The sequence below is a fragment of the Platalea leucorodia genome (genome assembly GCF_965183815.1).
Source record: "Platalea leucorodia genome assembly, chromosome: 4".
NCBI lineage: Eukaryota > Metazoa > Chordata > Aves > Pelecaniformes > Threskiornithidae > Platalea > Platalea leucorodia.
This window is the reverse complement of record NC_138826.1, coordinates 20,279,520-20,307,282: the sequence shown is the minus strand read 5'-3', so window position 1 is coordinate 20,307,282 and position 27,763 is coordinate 20,279,520. Positions and strand designations below refer to the sequence as shown.

Here is a 27,763-nt window from a genome sequence, read left to right as displayed (position 1 = left end):
CCCTACTCCACCCCTACCCACACACAAATTTCCGCTAAAATTAACAGCCTCGGATACACACAGACTTGGGTTTGCCCAGTAGGAACTACAGACGTCTAACACAGGCACTGCACCTGAGAGGTGCCTCTCATTCATCATACTCCAGACTGCCACTGGGAAGGCAAAAAGTTGATTGTTAAAGGATACTCCAAAGGCAGTATCTCTAAAAATGTGTCAGCAGTACATTTCGGTTTATCCGGAAGTGGTTAAAAAGCCTGAAATATTTAAAACAGCAGCTATTTTTTGATGATGTTATGAACCCAGCTTATCTGTATGGCAGCTAAGAGCCATGCCAGCAGAAAACCTGAAGGGTTTCTGAAAATCCGAGTCATAAACCACTGAAAAATGGTGTTTAAAATGAAAACGCCAGCTCAATTGCAAACATGGTCTTCTCAAGGCAACAGCATCATGTCAAAACCTGAAAGATCAAAACACATATCGATATCTGACACCATCACGTTATTTCTAATGCTGTGAAGGAGGACAGATTACCAGCATTTCAAACCACTGAAAGCTTGCAAGAAAAACACAAGGCGTGACTGGGAACGTTGTCCCAAAAAGCCAGGTTCTTTTACCCAGTGTGCAAGAAAAATGAATAGCACACGGAGTCGAGCTATTTATTTCATGTCTGCGCAGAGATGGGTGCTAGGTGGTAACTCCACAAAGCTAGCACACCTTGGTTAAGATACAGTGACATTTTATACATTCTGAGTAGCCGTATTTTCACAATTCCACTTATTCATCCTTGCATCTATTGGTTCTCACAAGCCCCGTCTCCACTTAAAGGTACAGTGTGTTTTAAATTTACAGAGCATGCTCAGTGGGTAGGGGTCTTTGCTTGGGCCAGGGGTCTCATTGCCGGAGGTGTAGTTTTTACTGTGTTAATTAGGATAGTTCACTCATGGTTCAAGTGATTTTTCACTTGGGCTTTATCAGCGGCTTTGTTTTCTCCTGCTTATCTTGGTATTTCCCTGCTAGACTGTTTTGTGGTGTCCTCCTGTTTCTTCTTGCAGGCCAGGTCTTGTTAACTGTTTACAGAGGCTGGTGAACCAATCCTTTCAAGAGGACAGCAAAAGGCAGTACCTTCCGCTGCAGTGAATTTAGCTTGTTCTGAACGACTGCTCCAGTCCTACGGATTCAGGACTCCCTGCCCCAATTCCATCCTTACCAATATTGCAAAATTGGAGTTTCTGCCCTTGGCGGGGAGGCAATTGCTCTACCCAGCAGTCGAAGCACATGAAGCAAATGGCTCATGCCCAGCCCAACGTTTGTTGGCATTTTGCTTCGTGACTCCAGGGCCATGCCTGGCACTCACAAGCTGCCAAGTGGGCGCGCCCGACCCCATACAGCCCAAACACTTAAGATCCCCGTGGAGAGCCTGGTGCCCAAAAGGACACCGAAAAGGAGCCGGCCTGCCCTTGCCTCCCGTTCACAGAGGGGAGCTCCGCGCAGAGAGCCGAGGGCTGCCGGCAAGCAGCGCTGCCCGTCCCACGCCCGCGGGGCGGACGCCCCTGCCCCGGGCGGACTCCCCACGCCGCGGGCCCCCGCGGGCAGGGCGGGGCGGGGAAGGGGCAGCTCTGCCGCCGCGGGCCGCGCTCTCCTCCGCGCCGTGCGGAGCCGTGCCGTGCGGAGCCGTGCCGTGCCGGGGCGGGCCCGCGGCGTGTTTATCAACATGGGAGGAGCCGGGCGCGGGCAGGGCGCGGAGGCGCAGGCTGCCTGGCGGCCGTCGGGCCGCTTCCGCCTTGGCGGAGGGCGCGGGTCGGCGCTGGGCAGCGGCGGCATGGCCCGGGGACTCCTTCCCCTGCTCCTCGTAAGTGTCTGCCCGCGCGGGCGAGCGGGACGGGCGCCCCGGAGCCGGGCGGGGCGGGCGGCGGCGGCGGGCCGGGCTGGCGCTCCGCGGCAGGGCGGCCGGCGGCGGGGGCAGCCGTGGCCGGGCAGGGACGCGGGGTGCCGCGGCGGGCGGAGGCAGGAGCGCTGCCTGCAGCGCTGCCTGGTTTCTGATCGCCGCCGGCCGCGACAAACTCTTTTCCGAGATTTCTCCTAATTCATTTCGGCGTGGGTTTTTTTTCCCCTTTAAAAAAACCTACCTTCAGGCACTTTAGGATTTTACAGTCACTTCTTAGGGTGCCAGGTGAAGGGAAGTGGGCATTATGGAAAAACGGAGGGAAAGAAAAGGGGGATGGATGCAGGTGGCTGTCAGGGACACTGGGTCGTGTGCCATAGCTGCGGGGGACCCAGGGACAGTTGGCGTTGGCCTCGGTCCGCAGCCACCCGGACCCAGCCGGAGACACTGGCGAGGCAGGTGCAGCATCCGCACGTAGCCAGCACGGCTAGCTCTGTGGCTGGGCATCTGCCCGGGCAAAGACCGCGTTGGTGAAAGCTGACTTGCACTGCACCTCAGGGATCCAAACCAAGGTGATCTGGTAAAGCAACATAAAAGCGAATACCTGTGGTGGAGGAGCTTTGAACCACTACTGACAGCGACCTAGGGAAAGCCAGGGAAATAGCCCAAGTCCGGCAGCATGAAGTGCAGCATTTACTGAAGAAGTGGGGCAGGGCCTTCCTTTCTTGCCTTACTCATCCCCTGTGCACAGCATGAGTCTCTGCAGCTTCAGAGCTTAAGTCACGTGTCTAACTGTCATCAGTAAAGTTACCTTCACCAACACTCATGTTGAAGGGCTATTGTCAAGGAGGAAGGTAAGGAAGGGTTTCAGTGTCTGCAGCACAGGGTTCTCCGCTGGCAGAGGTGCCTTAGGCCAACGAGCTGTAGGGGCAGCAAGCTCCCGGGCGGGAGACCTGGGCACATGCAGGTGCAGATGCCCTGCAGCAGCCCTGCTCCGACAGCCCAGAGGTAGGATAGCGGGGATCGGGTGGGTGGCAGTAAGCCCTGCTGCATAGCAGAGCTGCGGCCTGCCTGGAAGTGTGGATGCAATGTACATTGCTTCCCCAGCCCCAATTCTCACCTATTTCAGAGAGAACTCGCTGGAGTTCACATTCAAAATCTCTTCACAGTGTGGTTACATTGCTAATGAATGCAGTTTGCTTTGGGGTTTGGCAGGTTAAAAATCACGTGTTAAGGTAAAAACTACTCAAATTCTGATCTGATTTACTATATAACAGGTAGTAAACTAAAGTGATTCAGAAGGTTATATCCACACCCCTGCACAAAGCACCAGAACATAGTTAAAGACAAAGAAGGATTGTCACCTGCTGACAGAGGTGTGTATTATCTATTCCTGTACAGGAGCAGCAAACAACTGGCAGAAATGTCAGTCTAGCTCAGTATCTTGGAACTATTCAGAATATAAATTAAGATTAAAAAATACTTTCTCTTATCACACTGCTCCCCGAGAATAAATATAATTTCTATTCTTATTTTCCACTTGTTTCCAAATTTCAGTACCCCTTAGAAAGACTGTAGCACTCCCACATACTTTGTATTTTTAAAAAATTATGGGGTTTTTTTATTAGCATGTTGTTCCACTACTTATAAATCAGTAAACCTGGGCAGCATTTGACATACTAATTTGATTAAACCAGAACATGAAAGTAGTTTTTTGAATGAGACCTCAATTTTGCAAGGAACTCCATGTTGCACTAAAGTAGAAGCAGTTGCAAGGGTAGTCATGCAAAATAGCAATGGCCTACGTAGTTAGAAAACATCCAACTTTACCCTGTAAACCAAGCCACAAAACCACATATCACTCAGAGACGCACTCTAAAGGAATAGGCGATCTTAAGAGAGTGAAGTGTGACTGACATATTTTGTAATTATCTGATATGACTACAGAGCAGGCAGTTTTCTGGAAATTTAGAAGACATACCTTTGAAAACAGGACTCCTACATTGCTGCGCTAACCCCTCCTTCTCATTTCCCAGACAACTAATGCACCAATTTAAATGTGTACGTATAAATAGCCATAAAGTCATGGGATGACCCAAGACTCAAGTGAAAAATGTACATTCCCCAATTCTGGAAACATTTGTCTGCTCAGGTTTCCACAGTTAACTGCCTTTATCTTTGAGGCAACTCACTGAACAAAGAGAAAGTGCCAACAAGAAAACTGTATTGTGTCACAAAAGGAAAAGGGAGAAGAGTTGCTAAATTTCTGCGCTGTCCAGCTCTTATTCATCCTTAGCCACAACATCATGAAAGTGAGGTGGGAGCTGTTAATATTGCTCCAGCACTCCCAAATTGTGTCGTATTTATTAGGTGTTCACTAGTACAGTACTCTTAAAAACCAAAATTAAAAACCAAACAAACGAAATGACCAACCATACAACCCCCACCCCCCAATATATTGCCGTAATTTGCATGTGAGTCAGCTGAGATGTGAAATAGTAATGGATTGAATTTGGACAGCGACTATTTTAAGACACTGGACAGTAACTGAGGCTTCTTACTGTCACAGACGCTAAACATATGCATCTCACTTGAAATTTAAGAAGCTCACGATGCTTTTAGTTATGGAGAAATACCAACTCCCATTGCTGGGCTTCAGAAAATGGAACTGGATTCTTTTTGTCCTTCTCATAAAAGATTTTAGAACATGAAACACTATTTTTGTGGTTATTTTCGTGCTAGCTATCGACTTCTGCCTTGGGGGGGGGCGGGAAGAGATGGGGGAAAAATGATATTGGAGATATTGGAAGCAGAAATTACTTATCATAGTAAAAGAACAGAGTAGAGAATCCTCTTAACAAGCAGTGTGAAATTAATTGCTGTTTGAAAAAGCCATCCTGGCAAGGTTAACGTAAGGGAGATTAATTACATAGAAAACTGTATTAAAATGGAGCTAACTCTAGCAACCATTTGTCAAAAGTACCAGAAGCAAATCAAAACTCAGAAAATGAGTTAAAGTTTTTCTCAGCTCCCGCTAGGCAAAAAAGCAAGAAAAATCCCCCCTTCCCCCTTTTTTAACACTTAGAAAGCCCCTGATGATCTCATGCATGTTGCCCCATGTAACAAATGTGGAGTGGAAAAAAAAGGCCACCAAGTTCTGAAGGCATCAGTCTCCTCATCCATAGGCATCTATGGGCTAGAAATGGGAGAAGCGGTTTGCTAAAACTAAAATGTATTATAAAGATAACAGGAGAAAGCAGAGACAATTTTTTTTCTCGGGGTTAAAAGTTATAAAGCTTTAAAAAGTCCTGTATGCAAATAACATGTTCACACACTTCCAAAGCTGAGATGACATCCCCATAAGGTAGGTCTGCTGAAGCTTTTCAGTTGAAGGAAGTTGACCTGTTATGAAGAATACTCTGATACAGGAAGAATCGGAGGTCTGAGAATCCCAAAATGACACGAGTTTTCAAAGAAACTGAAGTTCCTGTCGCTCTGCCCTGGCAACGCAAATGAAAAGAGGTTTTATAAGTCTGCTTAGCAGATGCCTGCTGGTGAAAGCATTTTGGAGGACTCTGTAGGAGTGAAGGAGAGGGAGGAGGTAGAAATCTCTCTTAAATGCCTGAGCAATGCAAAAGGAGATAAACTAAAAAGTTTGGGGTCGTGATATTTTTTATGGATTCTGCTAACGTTAGGTATCCCTGATTGATTGATTTTATTCCCATTGACTGCTTAATTCAATCTAAGTCTTCAGTTTAGATATGACAACTATTTTTTTAGGTTAAGATAAGAAGGGTAGAAGATAGCCTCTGTGAGTCATTTTTGGCTGAAAACATACAGCCACTGTTTGAATGTACACATCATGCAAAAGCACCTATCACCCCTGACTATGTAAAAGCCCCTAAAGTGCTTCCTTTCCACTACTAGCAAAGCCCCTAAAGTGCTTCCTTTCCACTACTAGCACTTGCTGCTCAGTGACAAACGGGGAAAGCATCTGAGGTGTGCACAGGAAGCTAAATGACTATTGACTTTTTTTTCCTATAAGACACGCCAAAATTTTTATGTAGCAAATGAATTGCTTTTAAGAGGGTGCAAATCCAGGAGGAGAAAAAAAAGTTTGAAAAAATTAAGGTGTTGCTTTGAAAAAATCTCCACAGTTCTCTGATTATTCCTTGTACAGGAAGGCAGTGTAAGACGTCCCTGCAAGCAGAAGCGATGTAGATGTTTGGTGCTGTTGAAATGTAAAATTCTGAGAAGTGATCCCCACTTCTTGTAAGTGTACCAGGAAGTTCATCTCCGTGAGCGACAGGGGAGGGCTTCCATCAGAAGGTGCTATATTTCTGTCCCCCCTCACTGCATCAGCATAGCTTGTTCGTCTAAAAACATAAGCAAGAGGCGGAGGGGCTTGTTTGCGTGAGGGAAGGCTGTGTCTGTGCGCGCGCTGTGATTGTAGGTGTTCAATAAACACAAAAAAAAAATCAGCTAAGTTTGACTGATATTAGTCATTTAGAAAGATGTTTCCTTCTTTCATTATATCCCATTTTCTGCACGAGTCGACATTTTCTTTCTTTGTGTGTGCTCTGTGCTTCAGCAGTGCCGTCCAGTTTCTATGTTGTGCCCAGGTACTGTTTGTGGGCGCGTTAGGGTTGTGGTAACCTTCACTCTCCCTCTTCTCTTCACTGTTGCCCAGGATCTTCCCCCCTTGTCCCTCCCCCCAAAATGGCTTGACTTCTCTGGTCTAGAAAGGGGAGATCTGGGTGCCGACAGTAGGATGCAGGGTGTCCCTGTGGGTGCAGAGCTTCGCCAGCTGTGGCTGAGAGGGCAGGCGAGGAGGAGGGAGCGGGCCCCTCGTGGCAGGGCGAGCGCGGCCGAGCCGGGGCAGGTTCGTCAGAGCATCGTCGCTGTGGCGTTCGAGTGCAGCAGGGAGCGGTCGGCAGCGCCGGTGCCGCGCTCCTCGCTCGCCCCACTGAGTCACAGTTCCTCCGTCAGCGTGGGGAGATGAAGTAGTCATTTCCCCACCAATTTCCTCACGCCACAAGCGGCGTTTGCGTTGGCCCGCCACGCACCGCAGCCACGCCGCCTGCCTTCAGGGCTGGAAGCCTTCTGGCGCCATCGGCTTTCCTGGGGCGGCCAAAGATCCATCGTGCTGTCTCAGGGCCTCCCCGCCCTGGCGACTGCCTCGCTTCCGGACCCTTCTGCAGGCCGAGGCCTCGTGGCAGGCAGGCCGGTCCGGCTGTCACAATCCTCCAGCTCCGAGAGCCGGGGCAACGCGTGTCCCCTCGGTGTGGTCCCGTGGCATCAAAAGAAGTGGCTACTTGTAGAAGTCAGCAGACAGTGCTCATATTGGTCACTTCAATTAATTAGCCACAGATAACACTTCCTTCACTTGAGAGCCCAGTTTGAAATCCAAACCCATTTTTCAGCAAGTTAATATTTAAGATAATTAAAGTTTTCTGCATCTAACTAAAGCTACGGTCAGCGTCCAAGCAGTTTCATGCAAAATCATGAAGATTGAATTAACCAGCCATTAAATGTCACACTCTGGCAGGAAAAAAAGAAGTGTAACAATAAAAATAACCAGTCCTCAAATTATCAGAGAATTCCTTAAATATGTATGTCCCTTGTTGTTAGCATTAGCAGATACAGTCAAATTTGTATTAAGCTGCAATTCAAAAGTGTTCAAAGATAACCAGCCATACAGAATTAACCTCTTTCAAATACACAAGACAAAATTAAAAATAAATTATTCTAGTCAAGGTGTTTTGTATGCTGATTTAAAATGTCAGTGAATCTGTGATCAGCAAGACTTTTAGTCCACGTGGTGTGCCATTGGTACGAGGATTTGACAGTTTTGTTGTATTGCACCTCATTCCCCACTAATCTCCTTTCTGAAAAAGATACCCTGCCGTCCCTCTGCTTCACAACTTGGCCTGTTCTTTCATTTTGCTAAGGACAATAGCATTGCTCCATTTCTTCCCAGGCATTGTTTTTCCCCCTTCCTCAGTATCCCTCACAGTGTATATCTCCGTGTCTTTTGTAAAATACGAAACTATTTTTTTAATTAAAGAGGAGCGAGAACAGTGAATGTAGATCTCAGCTTAGATGTTGACTTCAAACTCTTCAAGACAAGGACTGTCTTAATTTTTTCTGTTACAGCTCCACACAGATAGTAACATACAAGTAAAATAAATGGTGAAAATCTTCAAATCACTCCAAACTGTCAGCACAAACTGGATTAAGTAAAGGCAGGCTGTCCTCAGGCTGTCCTGCATAATAACATTTCTAGGAGGGAATCTGGTTCTCTAGCCAACAAGCATTACATAGCTCCATTATATAGACATCTCATACTTGGTGCATGCAAATTATATACAGAAGTCCACGCAAACCATTGCCAAGAGGAAGGCAAACTATAGCAGATCCATCCTTCTCATTTTCCCACCTTACTCCCAAAATAGAAAAAAAGAATGGCTTGTCCTCTAGTCTACAGTGCTTTCTTATCATCATGAAAAGAGGCAGGACAGCGATGGCTAGTAAAGTTACTACTGACTAGTAACAAAAAAAACAAGCACTATGCAATTTCACTTGACAGTGCATTCAAAGAATTGGATCAGGGTATAAATTAATTTTAAAGGAGAGTGGTACTCCTTTCAGGAATATATAGGCATCATCTGCTAAGGAGAAAAATAATTTAATTGGAAAACAAAGTGATAACAAGATCATTTTAGAAATCTGGTATTTTTGGCTGAGATTAAAACATTCCTGTTTTTTATTGTTCAGAGATGCATTAACACTGTTCAGTTTGCAAGCAACAGTAGGGTGGCAAGAAATTAAGAAAGATATTATTTGAATTGAGGAAGTTCTCTATGAAAGATTATTGTTACTGGCTAAGAAAGGGCAGATTTAGGCACAGTGATCTGAGGCAGAGAAAGCTCTTCAGCAAAATAATGGGAGTTCCTTTGCTTTGCACTATAATTAGGGATATGAGGCCATCTGTTACAACTCGGATGTATGGGCCTGTTCTCAAGCGTTGATGTTCAAACGATCAGTACTTGTAGTGGTAGGATTGACAGCAGTAAATCTAATATGTGTCCTCATTGTCCATTAGCTCTTCTGAAGTAATGAACAACTTTAATAAGGGGGCGGATATCAATGTTTAGCAATAGAGTAACAGTACTGATGTAACTCTGTGCTAGTAGAAAAACACACCTACAGTCCTTGACAGTTTGGGTTTTTTTGTAACTTGCTGTTCTTCTCTCCTAGGTGGTTGTCTTAGTTATTGAAACACAGTGCAAAAATGATACTGAAGCTCTAATACACATAGCATACAATAAATCAATTACAAGGAGGATCATTGCTAAGAGGAACGCTAAGTGTGAGCTGAATGAATACAGTTTACATGATGAGTGTTGCAAGAAATGTGAACGTGGTGAGTATCATTATAAGACTGTGTTGAAAAGTCATTAAGAGTGGAAACCACAACATGCACAATTGCTTTCTGCTGGGATAGTTAAGCGGCATCCTGTGGTTTCCTGGATGCAATACTTCATTCTATCTGTATCTTTCTCTATTACAGGACATCAGACACCTCAAAAGTATTTCTTGAGCTCAGTGCACCAATAACGTTTCACTACAGATAGTAGTTCTTGCATAACATGCTTGTCACAAAACAGCTAAGAATTACATAGACATCTTTGAAAGAGGTTAAAAAAGTGCAAGCACAGGCTTTTGCCTATGAGAATCCATATATTCATGGGTTTTCCAATTTTGCATGTACAGTTTTGTTTGATGTGTTCTCCTTCAGTCCTAAATTGAAGGAAGAGGGAGGGTAATCAGATCTTATGTATACTACATTCCTGAAGAGCATATATGTATGCATAAAGAATATAGATTCTGTCCATATTTGTAAATGAAAAAGTATTGGGGATTAAAAAGAAAGTCTGACATAGGTCTTAGAGCTGATAGCTTCTGTCCAAAGGTATTGCAAATCTTAATTCTTGTTTTTCTGTCTCTACAGGTTTTGTTAAAAAAACCATCTGCCCAAAAGATATTAACAAAGACTGTAGTCCATGTAAAAATGGAAAAGAGTACATAGATCATGACAACGATTTGGACGAGTGTTCGAGGTGCTCTTCATGTGACAGGATATTAGGTACATCTATAGAAATTCCAACTCTAGCAATGGCTCTTTTTTGATACAGGATTTGACTGAAAAGTCTCCGCAATGCCTGAATAGTGGGTAGCATGCAGATTAAAATGTTTTAGTGGTAGTACATGAAGGAATTTATGACAAAGAAGTCATAAGTTTATCCCCCAGTTCCCCTTCATCAGGCACAAAGTAGGAAGAAGAACAAGCTATGTTGGTCCATTATTTCTCCTTATATCTGCCTTTGCTCAGCCAAAGCAGTCCTTGCAAAACAGACCCTGTACAAACTGGTTAAGAGTCAAGGAAGAAAACCGCTCTCTCTTCTTCACCCTCTATTTAAAAGAAGAGGGGTGTTGTAAGAAGCAGGGATGAGAGAATTCCCAATGGTTTCTTTCGTAGTCTTTCATGTAAATAGTAATATTATTTAAAATCACTGGAGCTGATAGAATGATATCTCTTATACATTCAAGGTGCTGTGTGGGTTATAGGATCAAATTATGAGACTGAGGCATGCCCTACTGGGTCAGACCAGTGGTCCACCTACCCCAGTATTCTGCATTCAGAAGTGGAGGCAAGAGATGCTATTTAGAGAAAACACAAACAAACCTTTCTACTTTCTGTGGTCTGTTCCCTGCAAAGTCTACCAGCATCCACAGTTGCGGGAAAGGACGTTAGAAGGTCCATCCCTACCTAGTCATTGTAGTATCCATTTATGAGCCCTTTGTGCATGAACCTGCTGAGGGACAGCAGGTTCCACAAATTCACTACCTGTTGCATAAATACCCATCATAGATTTTTTTTTTTCTTTAAACTGATCTCCTACCAGTTCTACCAGGTGTCCTATAGTTCTAGTATACCTGGATGTAGGGAATCATAGTTCTGCATTCCTCGTATCCAAAATTGAGTTTGGTGAGCGGAGAGACAGCTCTTAACTCCAATATGGTTGTACTCAGATCATCTGCTGGAATATCAATCTTTAGTGCTTTCCCCTTCTTGTAACACCTCCATATGCATAGAAAATTTTCCTCTCGTTAGCTACTATAATAAGCATTTTTGGATGGGTAGTGGAGTACAGCAAAACAATTCATCATTTTGTACAGTGCCACAAAGGAAACTATTAGCTGAACTGAAGGGGAAAGAAAGGTTACTAGGATGACTAGTCCATTATCCCATGGACAATAATGTAGTTGAAGAGAAGTCAGTAGAAAACATTAGGGAGGAGGAAAATTACCACTGAAGTTCCATGAGAACCATTATTAGGATCATTCATGTTTGATATTTTCATGAATGGCTTCAACACTGGTTTCACAGTAGAGCTTCATCAAATTTTGAAAGATAACATGTTTTCCCATTACAGCAGGGCACTGAATGTGATAACTCAAAAATTCCCTTTTATACCTATATGCCTATGAAAGTAGCTTTCATAGTAGCGTCATGGTTTAACCCCAGCCAGCAACTAAGCACCACAGAGCTGCTTGCTCACTCTCCCCTCTGGTGGGATGGGGGAGAGAATCAGAAGACTGAAAGTGAGAAAACTCATAGGTTGAGATAAGAACAGTTTAATAATTGAAAGAAAATAAAGTAAAATAGTAGTAGTGATAATAATAATAATATACAAAGCAAGTGATGCACAATGCAATTGCTCATCACCCACTGACTGACGCCTAGCCAGTCCCTGAGCAGTGGTCCCCCCATCTCAGCCGACTCCCCCAGTTTATATACTGAGCACGACATCATATGGTATGGCACAGTCCTTTGGCCAGTCTGGGTCAGCTGCCCTGGCTGTGCCCCCTCCCAGCTTCTTGTGCACCTCGCAGAGTATGGGAAGCTGAAAAGCCCTTGACTAGTGTAAGCACTACTTAGCAACAACTAAAACATCAGTAGGTTATCAACATTATTCTCATCCTAAATCCAAAACACAGCACTCTACCAGCTACTAGGAAGAAAATTAACTCTATCCCAGCTGAAACCAGGACAAGTAGGTAAATACTTAATGTAATTTGTAGTGCAGAAATAATTTTTCATAGATGGAGATAGCTTCATCATATACACTGAGGATAGGAGAAAATTCACTTGTTTTGATACTTAAGCAGGGAATATGTTACCCAAAAGAGAAAGTGGAATTCCTTACCATTGGAGGCCCTCAAGAAGAGATAAACTTCTTGTCTGTCAGGGAGAGTAAAGAACTTGTCTCTGACATCAAGCAGGGAGATGGGTTACGTGATCTTCCGAGTTTGCTTATGGCTTTACACTTCTGAATGGGAAAAAGAAGCTGACCACATTTGGCCTTGCCATATGAGTCCTCTTCTAGCAAGTACTTTATCGTGTGATCATGTTTTTGAGCTCTTGGCCAGCAGAGGTCTCTTTGCCATCTCCATATTTCCAGTACTCCCGCAGCAGGGCTCCTTATAAAAAAGCTATGTTGTTCTTACAACTCAGCCTCACCAGTGCCAGCAGTGGTAGAGCTAAAAGCACACAAGTCTGCAGACAAGAGCTGGTGCACAGAGGCCTGGCTCTTTCAAACTAATAAACTTTAAGAAATTTATTTTAGGTTTGGAGGTTGCAAAGAACTGTACCCCAACACAGAACACGAAATGTACCTGTGCAAAGAACCATTTTTGCAATTCTTCTGTACCATGTGGGCACTGTGATCAATGTAGCACGTAAGTTTATGCCTTCATTGTTAAATGTGAAATTGTTAATATCATATGTTATCACACTTTTTTCCAGTCAGTTTCAAGACAGAGGCTAAAGTAATGTATAACCTGAGGGAAAACATACTGGTTTTCATTTGCACTTAGCTTATTGAGCCGACTTAGTTCAGTCAACTTAACTTGCATCCATGCAGGCTTTCCAAAGGCACACAGAAAAACTTGTATACATCCACTAAGTCTGTATATACTTTTCAAAAAATGTCATTAAATATCTGAGCTTTTCTGTTGTCTTTGTGTGATCTACTGTTACATCTAGAAAGTCATTTCCACACCTTTTTTCACTCCCATACCTTTCCATACCATTTTCATACCTATTAAATTCCAAACTCCAACATCTTGATATATGAAATATTTAGCTGATAAAAAGTGTTAGAAGATTTTTATTTGCTCTGTTGACAGAGTTTATAAAGAGAAAAAACCAAATCCCGTAATAATTTTTGTTCATGTTTTCTGCAGATGTGAAGGTGGCGTAATTGAAAAACAGTGTACTTCAACTTCAGACACTGTGTGCAGAATGAAAGGTACCATTTTAAAACCTAGCATAGTCTAGCATCTGCTGTATTTTGAGAGGCTATTGCAATTGTACTGTTCTACACAACAGCCCATAGTGATTCCTGACAGCTAAGGGCATCATATCTACTGGGCCCTGTACTGACCTGCAGAGCATGATTGCTCAGAGGTAGCTTCTGCCATTAGGAGACAACAGAAAGGCTTTTATAATCTGACGCAATCTTGTTTAAAATTTAGAGCGTGTTGCTGTATTGCATTTCTCGACTTAACTTTCCTGTAATGTTTCCAATGTTCCAACAGAAACAGGAGTGCGATGGTGGCCCATTGCTTTGATAGCTGTGTTATCACTACTAGCAGCTGGAGTAATATTCTGGTGTAAGTGATTCCCTATTCCTTATTCCTGTCATACTCTGAATAAGATATTCAGCTGCTTACTCGATATAATTTTATATTCTTGGAATTCAGAGGAGAGATATACTCTGATCTGGATTTTAAAAATGCTTTTTTGTTTCAGACTGGAGAAAACGGAAGGGTCTTACTAGGAAGGAGAAAACAGAGGCCTCCACAACAGAGGCTTCTTATGTAAGTATTGTTGCTTAGATCACAAAAAACTCAGCTTCATGCAAGGAACTTTGTTCCATTTAAATTACACTGGGAGTCCCCAAGCATGTGCATGCCTCTCTTCCATGACATTAATGAAGTAAATTTCACCATGAGGACTCTTTTGGGAGAAGTAAGAGAAACCCTGTATTATTTCTTCAGAATTTGTTGACATGCTTCCTAAGTTACATGACCAAGATCGAAACTTCATAAATCATCAGGCCTCCGCTGACCCAGGGTGCCTGCCCCCGTGCATACTTTTAGGCAATAGCAATTGTAAGGTGATTCCCCAAGCTTACCCAAGTCAAAAGAGGTCTGTCTCTCTGTCTGATCTGATTCCCTTGCTTGTAAAACAGGAGAATCATAGGGAAAACTAAAAGAAAGCTACAGAAGTCGTGTTATGAAATGTGTTTATCCTCTTATACAAGGTTGGTGCTTTACAAACCTCATTTCTTTCTTGCTTCTCTTTTCAGGAGAATGTACATCTCCTATACACAGGTAAGAGACAAGTAATTTCTCAAAATTCAGTTGAAGAAAAAAATACAGACATGTAAATCCTACACTAAAAAAAGGGTATTTTTGTGTAGACTTTGCCACCGCCTAGAGCTGTCATTCTAGCACAACAGTGAACACTTATTAAAGAAATGCCAGTTCATATTGTGCTTATTAAGGCATTTAGTGGTATCGTGAAAGCTTTGCCTCAGGAGGAGTTTCTGTTGTATAGGAAGCAACAAAAGACCTGTCCTGTTCAGGACCTTTCCCAACACTATTTTGAGCAAAACACATACATGAGGGATGACCAGACTAATGATAGAGGACAGAATAGGTAACAGAGGGAACTGAGATTCTATTTCAAGTGGTAGAAAGCAATATGGATTCAACCCTAAATATTTGAATTACCTAGCATTTGGTAGGAACATGTAAAAGCAGACCCACTATATATATTGTAGAAAATCACATATAAGACATACTGAGTCATGAATACCTGAAACTTAAATCTATTTTGCATAGAAGTATCAACTCTGAGCGCAGGTGATGAAAAACAGTAAGATATAAGTGCCAAGAGCATTAATTTCCTTTTATGCTTCTAGATGTTGACCTGAGCAGCCATGTTGCTGGTATTGTGGAGGAGATGACACTCCAAGAAGTCAAGACATTTGTTCGTAATCACAAAGTACCAGAACCTGTCATAGATCAAACTGTTCGGGATTATGTTAGTGATACATCTGAACAGAAGATTAAGCTGTTTCAAGTCTGGTATCAAAGACATGGGATAAAAGGAGCCTATGGAACCCTAATAAGGAGCCTGAGAGAGTTTAAAATGTGTGCTGCAGCTGATAAAATTGAGGAAAAATTGAAGGCAGCTGTTTCCAGCTGTCAGGAAGGGGGACAGTCTTATAATGACGACACTGAGCAAAGCAAAACCTGCACTCAGGAAGGTAGAAACTCCTATGACGATAGTGCTGAGCTAAGTAAAACCTATTCTGGTAGTTTGGAAGAGACATAGCATGGAGTCATTTGAAAATGATTTCTGACTGAATTAGTATTTTTCTAATAATATAAATAACAAAGCTTTTAAATGCCATTTTCATTGGCAGTTCTGATTGATTCAAGGAAGTTATAATATGAACAAGAAATAATTATGATTTCTGTAGCAATAGCTTTCCTTTAAAAAAAGTTTTAGCTTTTTTTTGGTTGTTAAGAACTGGGAGGAGTTGTTTTATGGCTTATTTACTAAAAGGTAAAATATAAGAGCCCAGCTATAGGATTCACTACAAGAAGAAAGTAGAAGTAGTCATTATTTGAAGAAAAGGTTTAATCTAAATGTATGGTCCTGCATTACTTAATCGATTAATGTTTTGCTTACATTAAAATTGTGGGATATTGCATTTTTCAAAGTGAAAACTGGTGTTAAGAGTCTATGAAGTATACCAGGAAGAATACTTGAATAAAAAAAAATTATATAAGATACACCTGATTAATTTTTAATACAGGTGTTGCTGTGTAAATAAATTCTACTCTGTTGTAAATAGGATTTCTCCTTTGTATAAGAGCACCTGTGTGTGTGACTATACTGAGTTTTGTAGATGTGTGTATGTATTTATGTGTATATATGTGCAAGTTTTCTATGCAAAAGCTTCCAGTGCTAAGTAATAATAATTATTTCCCTTGTTCTCTGCAATAATTCCAAGCATTTTCTAATGCTAAAACCCTTCAAAGAAGCAGGAGCTGAAGCAGCACAGCAGAACCATGATTTTTGGAAGGCAACCTGCAGAAGCTATGAAGTCTCCATAAGCAAGTGCGTAACGCTAGCTTTTCTAATGCAGGAACTGATACAATGAAAACATCGTCATTAAAAAAAAAATCCACATAGTGCATCACTTCTGTCTTTCCTTCTTATCGTGCAACCTATAGATGTCATTTTTAAGTTTTCTTTTACTCAGGTTAGTAAATCACAAAAAGGGAGATCACTCTCCTGAAAAAAAAAACACCTTACCTTTCTTCCATCACAGAGCACAGAGGGCTCAGCTCCTAACTTCAAAGAACCAATAGTGCTGGCTGCTTTGCAGCGAGGCCTTTCCTGCTCACACACCCATTTATGCAAAGTCTCACAAAATCTTTCAACAGGAGGCCTTGGTGGAAAGGTTTGATTTTTTTCCAGGTCACACAGTAAGCAGGATGGCTTTCTTCTTTGGCTCTGCCGTCAGTTCCCTAGAGAGCATCTTCGGGCAGTGTCAAGGCTCCACCAAAACATGAGGAGACCTGCCTGGGTTTGCTCCCACCTGCCAGCCAGGGCGTGCTGGTCTGCAGGGTAAGGTCCAGTTGCTGCCACCTGGCCCCGAGGGTGTGGAAAGGGCAGGGCAGGACAGGGCAGGTCTGGCAGCAGGGTGGCAGCTGCTGGCAATCCACTCCCCAGGCAACACCAGGCACCCACAGCTGCGTGGGGTTGCTCCAGAAGGTCACGTTGCTAGAGGTGAGGTGCCTGCAGGGCAGTGTGTGGCCCTTGAAAACAGGTAGAAATCTGTGTATGGCATCAAGCATGAGCCTGAAAGGAAAGGCAGGACTTAGATTAGCTTCAAAAACTTTAAGCCTTTCATAGACTTCACCCATCAAAGGTCTGAAGGACACAGAGCATGTTTTGTTGCCAAGCCCCGACCTGGTTTAGGCTGCACAGCTCTTCCCCAGGTATCAAGCACCACATAGATGCTAAGTGCTCAGAAAAACTTTCCACCCCACTTTGGAGCCTCTTGCCTCTAACCTTTCTGCATTTTCTAAGTGTCTAATCAATCAGCTTGCCATTACTATACTGCCAAAATCCCCACACTGTGCTGCTTTTCAAAGGAAAACCTTCAGGCTGCTGTAGCTGGATGGTGTAATGCCCATGCACCAGACTTGTGCACCTGTGGACTGATTAAGGCATTGTATAAATGACTTGTGTCTGTGCTATCTGTGTACAGATCTGATATGCTGTGACAGTGTGTTCCTCATTGCCATGTTTTGGTCGGGCTCCACATATACAGGAGAATAAAACGTCTCCCTTTCCGAAAAGCAGCACAGCAGCGGTGTAGGCTGTGCCATCCCTCCTAGGTTGCAGTTATGTAGAAGCACAGCCAAAACAGGAAGGAAGGAAAGGTCCATGCTCTCACAAGCCCTGGTAGACAGGCTGCTCCCTGTACCATGTCCCACCCAGGAAGGCATAAATGTAGCTTAAAGGTATGTTGGCAGGTGCTTGACTTGAACTCTGGCTTTTCTTGGCTTCTGGCTTTATCTCTCAGAGAGAGTGAGGCATCTGGCCACCAGAAACTAAGGTTGTCCACCTCTCAGGGCTTCAGTGGGTCAGTCAGTATAACTGATCTGCACTGGGCACATCTTAAAATGGAGGTACCAAACATCATAAATTTGGGGCAGTGAAATAGAATGAGAAATTTTTCTTTCATCACACTGGAATTCCCCAACCTCAGTATAATGAAGATGGTTTAAAAAAAAAAAAAAGTCCCTGAGCAATGAGTCATATTCTCCTTAGGAGACGTCTGCAAGGCTGAACCCAGACTGCCATTAACTCTAGTGGTTAGCATACATCATAATTTTTTTTCTTAACTGAACTGGAACACTGTGCAACATATAAGAGGACTGATTATATTGTGCCTTTGATTTTGCAAAGGAGTGCATATGTCTACACTCCAGTCAGCAGTGCAGCATAGAGATATCTGATCAAGTTTAACGTACCTGGACCAGGGACCGAAAGTGATTTAGTTCTGCCGACCCACAATAACACACCCAGCTTCCCACTGCCTCCTGCTTCTGGCCTCATTTTCTAACTAGGGCTGCACAGGAAAATCATACCGAGCAGGTTACATTAGCACTATTTCACCTGTCACTCTCACCTTTCATTCTCAGAAGGAAAGGCCATGCAGAGTCTCATGCTGATAAGCAAGACGACTGCCACTGCCGTAGCTGCTCGCTGAAATACAGTTCTGGTATCTTTACTCTATGGTCTGCATTTTCCACGCTTGCCATGACCAGCCTCTTTATCCCAAACTACAAGGCTGTGTCATGAGCAGTGTAAAATAACTCTTTTCTCAGCTTTAGGCAGGGGGGGAAAAAAAAAAAAAGAAAAATGAAAGCAAGAGAAATGACTGAAAAACAGAAAACCGAAACTCTCCTGTTCTGTGGAAACTCAGCATCAGAAAAGCAAGAGGAAACTGAAACAGAAACTTGCCCAGGGAGGGATGACTTGGCACATTTTGAAAAGCAGATTACAAAGGGGAAGGTCCCTCTTCAGGAAGTCAAAACTTTGCAAAACACTTGCATTTGTTATTTAAATAGTAAAACCAGAACAATTGTTATTTAAAAATAACAACAATAGAAGAACAGGAACATAGAAATAAAAGGCCAGAAGAATGATCTGACTTCAGTCCCCTGCAAATCAAAAATGACCACACGAGTGAGGGGTCTGTTCAGAAATTCCACAGCCTGTTTTGCTGCACACACACCCCCATCTGCTCACCCGTGCCGCAAACTATAGAATAGTTCCTGCTGCCCTGCAAGCAAACCAGACACCTGCGAGAAGACAGTAACAAGATCACTATTACAGTGTGGCACCAGAAGAAAGCAGGAGAGGTTCAAGACAGCTCCAGTATACAGGATTGATGCAATATGAAATAAATTCTTTTTAAAGTTATCCTGCAGGCTGCCAGTTCTTGAAAGACATGGCTGAGAAATGAAGTGCTGAGTACAAACAGCCTGAAATGTTTCTGTACAGATAGCATGACAAGCATATTAAAATGTGAGAGAGACGTAGGCTTGTATGGAGGCTCCTGTGTGGAGGAGAGGAAAGGAAAACAATACAAATTTGTGAGAATAAAACTATTGGGAAAAGCGTTGGAGTTAGACAGTTTTCTTGTTTTGAGGGAAGACACAACCTCAAAATTCACATTCCTCTTTTACTGTTTGTCAATACTTTGATTTTGGACTTGAAAGGGAAGCTCGTGTTCCTGCTATCCCACTGCTAGCAAGAGGAAAAATGCCCACCACGTGCATCTAGCCTCTAGTACGGAGCTGCAGTTGAGAACTACAAGGGATGTGGGAACAATCACAAAACTCAATGTACAGTCAGTGTTTTCTGGATAGCTTTTCAGTGGTTTTAGTTCAAGTTCCTTTCCAAACTGAAAGCAAGACTTTTAAGGCAGACAGGGTGCTAGAGGGCCCTTTCCCACATGGCCCCTTCCCATAGAGACACAAAGGTCTCTCCCCCAGTAAACCAGCAACTGTGACCAAGTGCTACCTTCATAGCAGACAACCTAGCGGGGAATCAGCAAAAAAATTCTGTGATGGCAGGGGTGCTGAAAAGAGGGTCCTGAACAAACGCAGGGGAGGAGTTAGTGATGGAAAGCAATGGCAGGAGAGAGCCAAAGGTGCAGTCCTTGGAGGGACAGCACTCAGCCTCCCGCGCCCCGGGGGCATGCATGGAGGTCACTGACCCTGCCTCCCATACATCTTCCCGCAGTGGCGTCCACACAACTGGCTGTCCACAGGAGAGGATAAATATACCTCTGTGTGTGTTGTTGGGATATGAACAAGCAATGATGAGCAGAAGTACCCAGTTTCATTTCCTGCATATTTACCCTACAGTCACTAATGGGATCGATATATTTTCCAGATTATCAATATCTGAAGATTTACATTCTCTTTCTTGGTCTTTTCCTGGTCCTTCCTTCATACTATATGAAGATCCCTCTCCAGACCTATCTCTGGGATAGCTGAAGCTGCAGGGAACATTTTACGACACTCCTCAAACTGCTCTGATGCATTGTCAGAGGTTCAAGGTCTAAGACATGACGACAGCACTTATTCCTGTGCTTTGGGGGACAGCGTGCAACTAAGCTTATACCAGACAGTGCCCCCTCATTTGTCCAAGAATGGATAGTGGTCACTAAATAATTCAGTATTTTTGAACCTCTCAATCAAATCTCTTCAGATTTAAATTCCTTTAAACTTGTTTAAACAACCCCCCTGGGTGGTGGCGGTTTATGGGGAAGCAGGGAGGTAACAGCCAGAGCCTGCCTCGCTGTCGGCAGAAAGCAGGCTCCCAGCGCTGCTGACCGCCCCCCCGCCCCGGTCAGCAGGTGGCAGCCTGCGTCCGCGCAGCCCCACGCGTGTCCCCTCCTCCCGCCCCGGGCTGCCTCGGCAGGGACCGGCGCCTGCAAGGGCTCCCTCCCCGCAGCCGCCCGCCCCGCTCCTCCCCGGGCTCTCCGGCTGGCTGGCCGGCTCCCCGCGGCATGAATTATTCTCACGGGGAAAGGACATTTGGTAAATGAGGTCGCACACGAAGCAAGCAGCAGACTGGCTATGACAAGGGCACGAAGCCTTGCCCTGGTAGACCTGAGCCTGCCATCAGGCTGAGCCAGTTCCAACTCCAATTTTACATGCGACCCCTCAAGTTATGTTCCACGAGACTTAAAATGACACCTACAATGTCATAAAATGTTGTGTGTCAGCTTTGTAACACTCCTCAGACTTGAGGATGAGCACAGCCTGACTCCCTTCAACTCGCTCTAGGATTAAGCGGCTCAAGAAAGTCCCACGCTGCAATGCCAAACTCTGCTGCAGCACAGCCGATGACTTGGCATCGCTAGTTTTAAGTTTAATACCACATGGAGAAAAACTGTGTCATAACAAAACATTCAGGCTGCAAACAGAACGCGGAAATCTGGAATTGGCACTGTTACTGAAGTACGTGCAACGTTACCTGTGCCAACATGAATGTGCATTGCAGTGAAGTCTTAATAAATGTTCACATATAAAATAAAATGGTTGAGAGTTAGACATTCACTTCATCGTTACTTATGCAACTATCAAGATACCAATCACAGGTAGGCGTTAGCAGTGGCTGAGAAAAAGTCTAGGAAAGACAGGGTGGCTGCCCTGAAACTTGGCTCTCTGAAGGGTAGTCTGCGTCACCATAACCAAGCGAAAAAGCAACTGGTGAAGATGGGGGAGGAGAAGGGGTAGGTGCTGACAGCTTAGAGGCTTTCTGGAGGAACTGGCTTACGAATAATACCCTTAATTGCTACAACATGCTATTGTAAATGGTCTTGTCTTCTTTCTCTTTGAGGCTTGTAAGTTAGCCTAGCATTTTAAATAACTAAACATTAAATGCAGTTTTGACTTCTGTTCTAGCTATAGAAATGCTGGGAATAGCGACCTCAGGAAGCTTGCTGCCAATATTTTTTTTTACTGTTACAAAATCTATGGCTGTTGCTTCCATCAGAAAAACTGGAACGACTATGAGTGCTTGAAAATATATAATCCTGTTTCATGAGACATCAGAGCTTGCAAAGTACTCCATGTATTTTTGTTAGCTCTATTTATGTATCTTTAGCAAACAGCAAAATCAGCAACTAGCTGTGCAAGCTACACAGCTCTTTTACTGAGATGTCTTTCCTGAGAAAGCATCTGATTGTAGGAGCTTTCTTCAGACCTTCCTACAGCACTCAAAAGCCTTCCCCTGACATCAGGCATGCTCGTGTAAGGAACTTCCAAAGAACAGACCATAATGATGCTATAAGGAAAGTAACGAGCAATGTTACTCAGTGCAATTTAAATAATAATAGGTTACATGGGCAGGTACTCGTAGGCACCCTTTAGGGAGCCTGGGTTAAGTGGTTTGTTGAATAGTTACACCAACAGGTGCTTCCAAGGATTCCTGAGCTATGGCCCCACTGCAAGGTACTTGGGGCTCAACGTCTATGGGCTGCAGGACAGACTTACATTTACTTGGTGACCCAGGGAATATATACTGTAGGGGAGAGCCAAGGAGATGCATAGAAAATTTGTGGGGTTATTTGTCCTCTCATCATTGCTTGCCTTTACAACTCTAAGCCTCTATTAACTTGCTGTCAGTGCAACTTTTTAGGCTCTCTTTTTGTTTGTAAATGAAAACAGATGAGTAAATTCATGAGCTGGAATTTGGGGGCTGGACACAAGATAAAAGCTCTGTTCTGTGTAAGGGCTGGAGTCAGTCTTTCAGAGACCAGCTTCCTCCTCCCTCCTCCAAAGGCATTCCTACGTACATCACAATAAAAATGCACAGATCCTCCAGGAAATGCTGTTTTCAACATCCCCCAACTCATCCGAGTCCAAACCAACTACCAACAGAACGTGCAAAAGCAGTTCTCAGAAAGAAATACTGTTTTCCTACTTTCTTATCTCAGCTGTGGACCTATTCCAAAGAAAGATAGTCATGTATTTATTTTTTACTTAAATGGAGGAAATGGTTCTTCCAAATGTGACTGAAAATATTGTTGGTCAAATTAAATGAGTATACTATGTTTGGACAGCAACCAGGTCCAGAAAATTTCAGCAAGAAAAGAAAGCGTTAGAAGCTGTAAGTAGTTCAGAATAAGACTTCAAGTGAAATCCTGCTCTATTTGGATTCAAGTTAGCAATTGGGATCAAAGGGGCAAACTATTATCACTAGAAAGCAAGAAGAATTTTTCTTTTCTAGGCAGCATTCCACCTGAGGATCTAATCAGTCACCAGCTTATACTCACTACTTAACAAATCTGGGCAGACTTACAGACACCCTTAGTACAGCTAAGTCTACAGGGGAGTCCATGACTGAGCCAAAAAGCAAAGCAGATTTTTAAAATCTAAAAATACTAGAACAGCCTTCTTGGAGCTAAAGGAATGACTTAAAATGGGATAATGCCTATCTCTTTGGTGTCTTGCCACACTATCAAACACAGAAATGCAAGTCAGATGTTCTTCCTCCTTCTTCCACTCTAACCCAATACTAATTGGCGGAGTAGGTGTTAATGTTGACATGAGATGTGGCAGAACCCGGCTGGATTCCCCTTCCTGCTCTGCAGCAGAAAATCGCATGCAAGTCTCCCACCTCCTGGAAGCATGAGTCTGGGCTATTTGAGGACGTCTCTTTCCTGATCACTCTTGTTGAAGCTGTTCCACTATGTGTAATTAAATATTCATTGCTGTGTAAGTTTGAAATTGATTCTCTCTGTTCCAGGGGATGCCTAAACTCTTAGGTTATTCACATTAGTTATCTAGTGGACCTCATGCCACAGGAAAGGCAGCCAAGGAATTGTCCAGTTTGTGAACCCAACTAATGCACAGGGGCTCAGCAGCTCAGCACTGAGAACTCACTTGTAGACACTGGCATCTACTGAGATATTGGGTACCTAAATTCTTTTGTGGGACTAATTTGGGTTAGACTGCAGGGGGTAGCAAGAGCCAATAACATGCTGTGAAGGCAGCGTTACACTATGAAGTTTTTTACTTTGTCACACTACACTGTCCTTTGGGACTTTTTTGTTTTGTTTTGTTCTTTTTTCCTAATAAGGTATCTGGGGCTTTCTTCTTTGAGAATACGGTACTGTTTAGGATATCAAACAGGAAATTAAGTCTTCTAGCTAAGGTGAAACCCAAGAATTTTTCCTGTTGAACAATGGACTCCAGAGAGAGTTCCTATTTAAAAAGAAAGGGCTGGAAATTCCAGCCACCTTAAAATAGATGCACACAGTCCTTCTGCTTTAAAAGCTACCGGTTACTTTCTGAGACTCAGACGACTAGGAGGGACTTTGAAAGGTCGTTTACTCCAGTCCTTTGCCGTGAGGCAGGATTAACTAAAATGTTTTTGTCCTGGCCAAGAGAGAGAGACTCTCAAACTCTACATAATTCATACTGATGTTTCACAATCTCTACTCTTAAAAAGTTTGCTGAACATCAAAATGAGCCCTTGGTGTATTTTCAGTCCTCTACATCTTACCATACCCACTATGACATGGAGAAGAGGTTGTTCCCTTCCTTTTTACAACAGCCTTCCACATATTTGAACATCATTATCATGCTTCCCGCCTCATCTTTTTTGCTCCTTTAGGCTAAACAGCACCAGTTTGTTCAGCCTTTCATTGAAAGGCACATCTTCTGCACAATGACAAGCACACAAAAATGAAAAGGACATTTTTTTCTGCTTTTCTGCATGATCACATTAGCATGATTAAGCATGCTAATTCAGTTACCCTTGAATTTCCCTTTGGTTGTCTATCTTTGAAACTTGCTAATTAGTCCCCAAAGTAGGAGCGTATTTTTAGATGCCTACATTTCTGTGCACATTGCAATCCAGAATTAAATAACTAAGGACTTCTGACTCTCCCTCACGTGGCAGTATGTATGCTTAGGGGTATATAATGTCTAATCCAGGATTTTTTTTGAAAATCTTATGCTGAAAAAATTTCAATCTAGTTCTGCTAAATCTCCTGTATTCATTACCACGTCAGCAAAGGAAGCAGAATTTATGCAGTTAGTGCATTTAGTTCCACAAGTAGTTGGCAAAAATATAATGGCTGAAATGAATTTCCTTGGCCCCTAACCAGGCACCTTTTGCAAGTGTGAAGGTATTTCACACATGACCAAGTTTGCTGTCACAACCAGACCTTGGCCTATTCTGGCTCTCTTTCACATATCCTCTAAATATTGCTCTGTGAGAAGCCCCATGGAGTTGGGCTCTGTACAAAATCGTTGGGTATTACAACGCTTTGGATTTCATTTCCAGGGGAAATGTTGCTTTCACCAGGATGAAGTCTGTATTCACCTAGTTTAGATACATGACCTAAAAGAGCTCTGTGCATCTGCTTCCTTTATTCTGCTGTCATGCTAAGGGTCTGCTGAGGAATTATCTTTTTCCTGCCTCATCCTTATTTTAACAAGGCCACAAGTATTCAGTTTATTTCTTTAAATGGATACCTTTTTCTGTTATTGTGTCAGGTCCTAAATGCATTTCTTAACTTTTACGGGATCATTGTATCACTGGAAATGTTAGGAGTTATGACTTCAAAATTACAAGAACAAGATATTATTTTGTCCTTTAACAACAATTTTGTCCTTTAACCCCTGCCCCTTGCTGTGACAGCTTTGCTGCTTTACCCATTTTCTCAATATTTAGTTAGAAGATACAGCCAGACCATTACCAGAAAAATTAATGTAACTAATTGTGACTTGTCTATAACCAGTTCTTTCCCGGAATTAGTCTTTAAAATTTAATTTCAACATAACTCTTAGGCTCTTTGTGACTGCAGCTCTTTCTGAATCACTGTAAGGATTCTGAATCATTGTAATTAATTAACTCCTTCTCCACTGCTGGGTCATTGCTGGCAGTCAAAAAAGGTGCCAACTTATTCTTTTAAGACATATAACTCCTGGCGTGCCCTACCTCAGCTGCTGTCCCCACCATGTAGCCAACACACCGTGCTCCACCACATATCGTTACTCTGCTGGCAACAGCACAGCAATAGTAGTTATAGACAACAATAATAAATGCGACAGAAGAACAAATGAAATAAATGGAAGCATCTTTAGATTCAAAATTAAAGTTTTCTGTTGAAGAACAGTAACAAATTGTCAAGCTCCTAGGAAAGAACCCCTTCCCTAAACACACAAATTCAGGCACTGTTGTTCAAAGCAGGTTTCAGGATGTGTGTAGATAGGAACTCCAGTGAGAACACTGCTCAGTGCCAGACGAAACTTTTTAAAATACCCTATCACTAAAATAAAATCTCAATCTAAATTAGATAATTTGATATCAATAATACTAAACACATTAAACTAAGCAAGGTAAATACGTACTTCTATCCCTAACTCAAAGGCATCACGTTGTATATAAAAATATTCTAAATGGATTATGAGAGCACATGCAATAATCCAGGTGAACAAAATAAAGGCAGCGGCTACTGGGAAACAGGCATCATGTACCCTAAATCTCACGCATCCATGTGTCCTGCATGACATCCATTACTGGTGGGATTCCTTTCACATCAGGCGTTTGTCAACATTGTTGGTGTATTGATCACACAACTAACACCCTACAGATGTCATTATTTTGTGGTCTGTCTCTGCCCTTAAGAAGACCAGTTGTCAGATGACACTGGTGAACCAGTTTGTTCCCAGTATAACTTTGTATCCCAGACAACTTTTGGAGCTCAAAACTAGGCAGGGATCTAATCTGCCATTTGGATCTACATCCTTAGAGATGCTACGTGACTCACCAGCTTGGAGGAAAGCTCTGTGATCCAAGCTGGGCACTGGCTCCTCTGGCACCTTTCCCTACATCAGCAGTCAGCCTTGCAGCATTCTGATGAAGTGAGGATGAAAAGAAAAATATGGAAAATGTTTAACAGAACGCCTATTTGAATGTAAATAAAGCAAACAGCACATGCCACGGCAATAGAAAAATGTTTGGAAGAACACAGTGCTAGGGGGCTGCCAGTGATCACACAGCTCAAGCACTTCCAGGATCTGGCGCATCAGTCACAATGTTTATCGTAAGCCAAAACACAGCCCAATTCAGCAAAACAGTCAACCACTGAACGTGACCAACATCTAAAAAATCATTCTGAGGACTCACAGGTGTGTTGCAGTTTTAGATATGGTAGCGTTTGACAGTTCATCTCAACAGCCTCTCCACACACCCACTAACCTGCCAAAGCTCTGCATTTGTAGCGGCATTTAAACATTCATCTTAAAGTATGTGGAGCACTACTTTAAATGCACTGTAACTGCAGACATATCTATATGTCATATTTTGTCCTTTACATGCAACTGCTTTATATGGCCACAGTGGTACAGATGTCCAGAACATAAGCAACACATGTCAAAATTCACTTTCTACTTCTAGAAATCTGTTTTTCTTTTTCCATCTGCACATCTGTTACTTTTAGTTAGGCCAGATAACAAAAAGCTAGGGGCACCTCTAGAATGAAAGCAACAAAGACAACTGTGCATCACAGATGCAAACACCTCCACTGGTACCACACCAACCTAACGCCTTCTTGCCTCCCCCTGGGATTAGCAGCACTGGTGACAGCCAGGCAGACAGACAGCAGGTTTCTCTCTGGGTGTTCAAGACTGCATTATCTTAGAGCAGATATAGGATAGACTGTAGGGAGACAGGCCTAATAATTAGGAAGAACTGTAAATATATGGTAGGGTCCCAGCTAGAAATTACAGCTGATTATATATGGGATGCAAGCAAGAACCTAAGATGAAGCAGGAAAGGACCTGGCCAGAAACCAGGCTGAGAAGGAGACAGATACAGGAGCGGGGAGTCCCAGCAGATTCCCGGAACACAAACTGCTATCTCTTGCAGATTGGAAGTGCTGACTAAACAGAACCAGGTGTTTGTGCAGGCACCACACTACAATTCTACACCAGTCCAGCACCTCAAATTCACTGATGGACATCATTACCCAACTTTGCCTTAACATCAGAGCCAGACAACAGCAATTCAACCTCCTCTGGGGAAGTCTCCTGTATACCTACACTACTGCCTTCCCCAAGGTGAGTGTAAGGATTGCCTTGAGCGCCATGTTGTTTTGCTCCTTACAGCTAAGTGACAGATGT

The 27,763-nt window shown here is 43.2% G+C and overlaps 2 protein-coding genes across 2 annotated transcripts in view; one reads left to right on the top strand and one right to left on the bottom strand.

The window, feature by feature from the left end:
- ACTA2 (actin alpha 2, smooth muscle) overlaps nucleotides 1-16,533 on the bottom strand; it is a 41,140-nt gene extending 24,607 nt beyond the window's left edge. Inside the window, exon 1 of the mRNA XM_082309831.1 lies at nucleotides 16,347-16,533. The gene's annotated coding sequence lies outside the window, so the exon portion shown is untranslated. The remainder of the gene's footprint in view (nucleotides 1-16,346) is intronic.
- On the top strand, nucleotides 1,728-16,191 carry FAS (Fas cell surface death receptor). Its single transcript, XM_082309833.1, has 9 exons — nucleotides 1,728-1,849; nucleotides 9,143-9,308; nucleotides 9,897-10,031; nucleotides 12,577-12,688; nucleotides 13,196-13,260; nucleotides 13,550-13,624; nucleotides 13,764-13,831; nucleotides 14,323-14,347; nucleotides 14,941-16,191. The coding sequence occupies exons 1-9, from the start codon at nucleotides 1,820-1,822 to the stop codon at nucleotides 15,354-15,356; spliced, it is 1,092 nt and encodes a 363-aa protein (XP_082165959.1). The 5' UTR covers nucleotides 1,728-1,819; the 3' UTR covers nucleotides 15,357-16,191.
- Nucleotides 16,534-27,763: the final 11,230 nt, after the last annotated feature.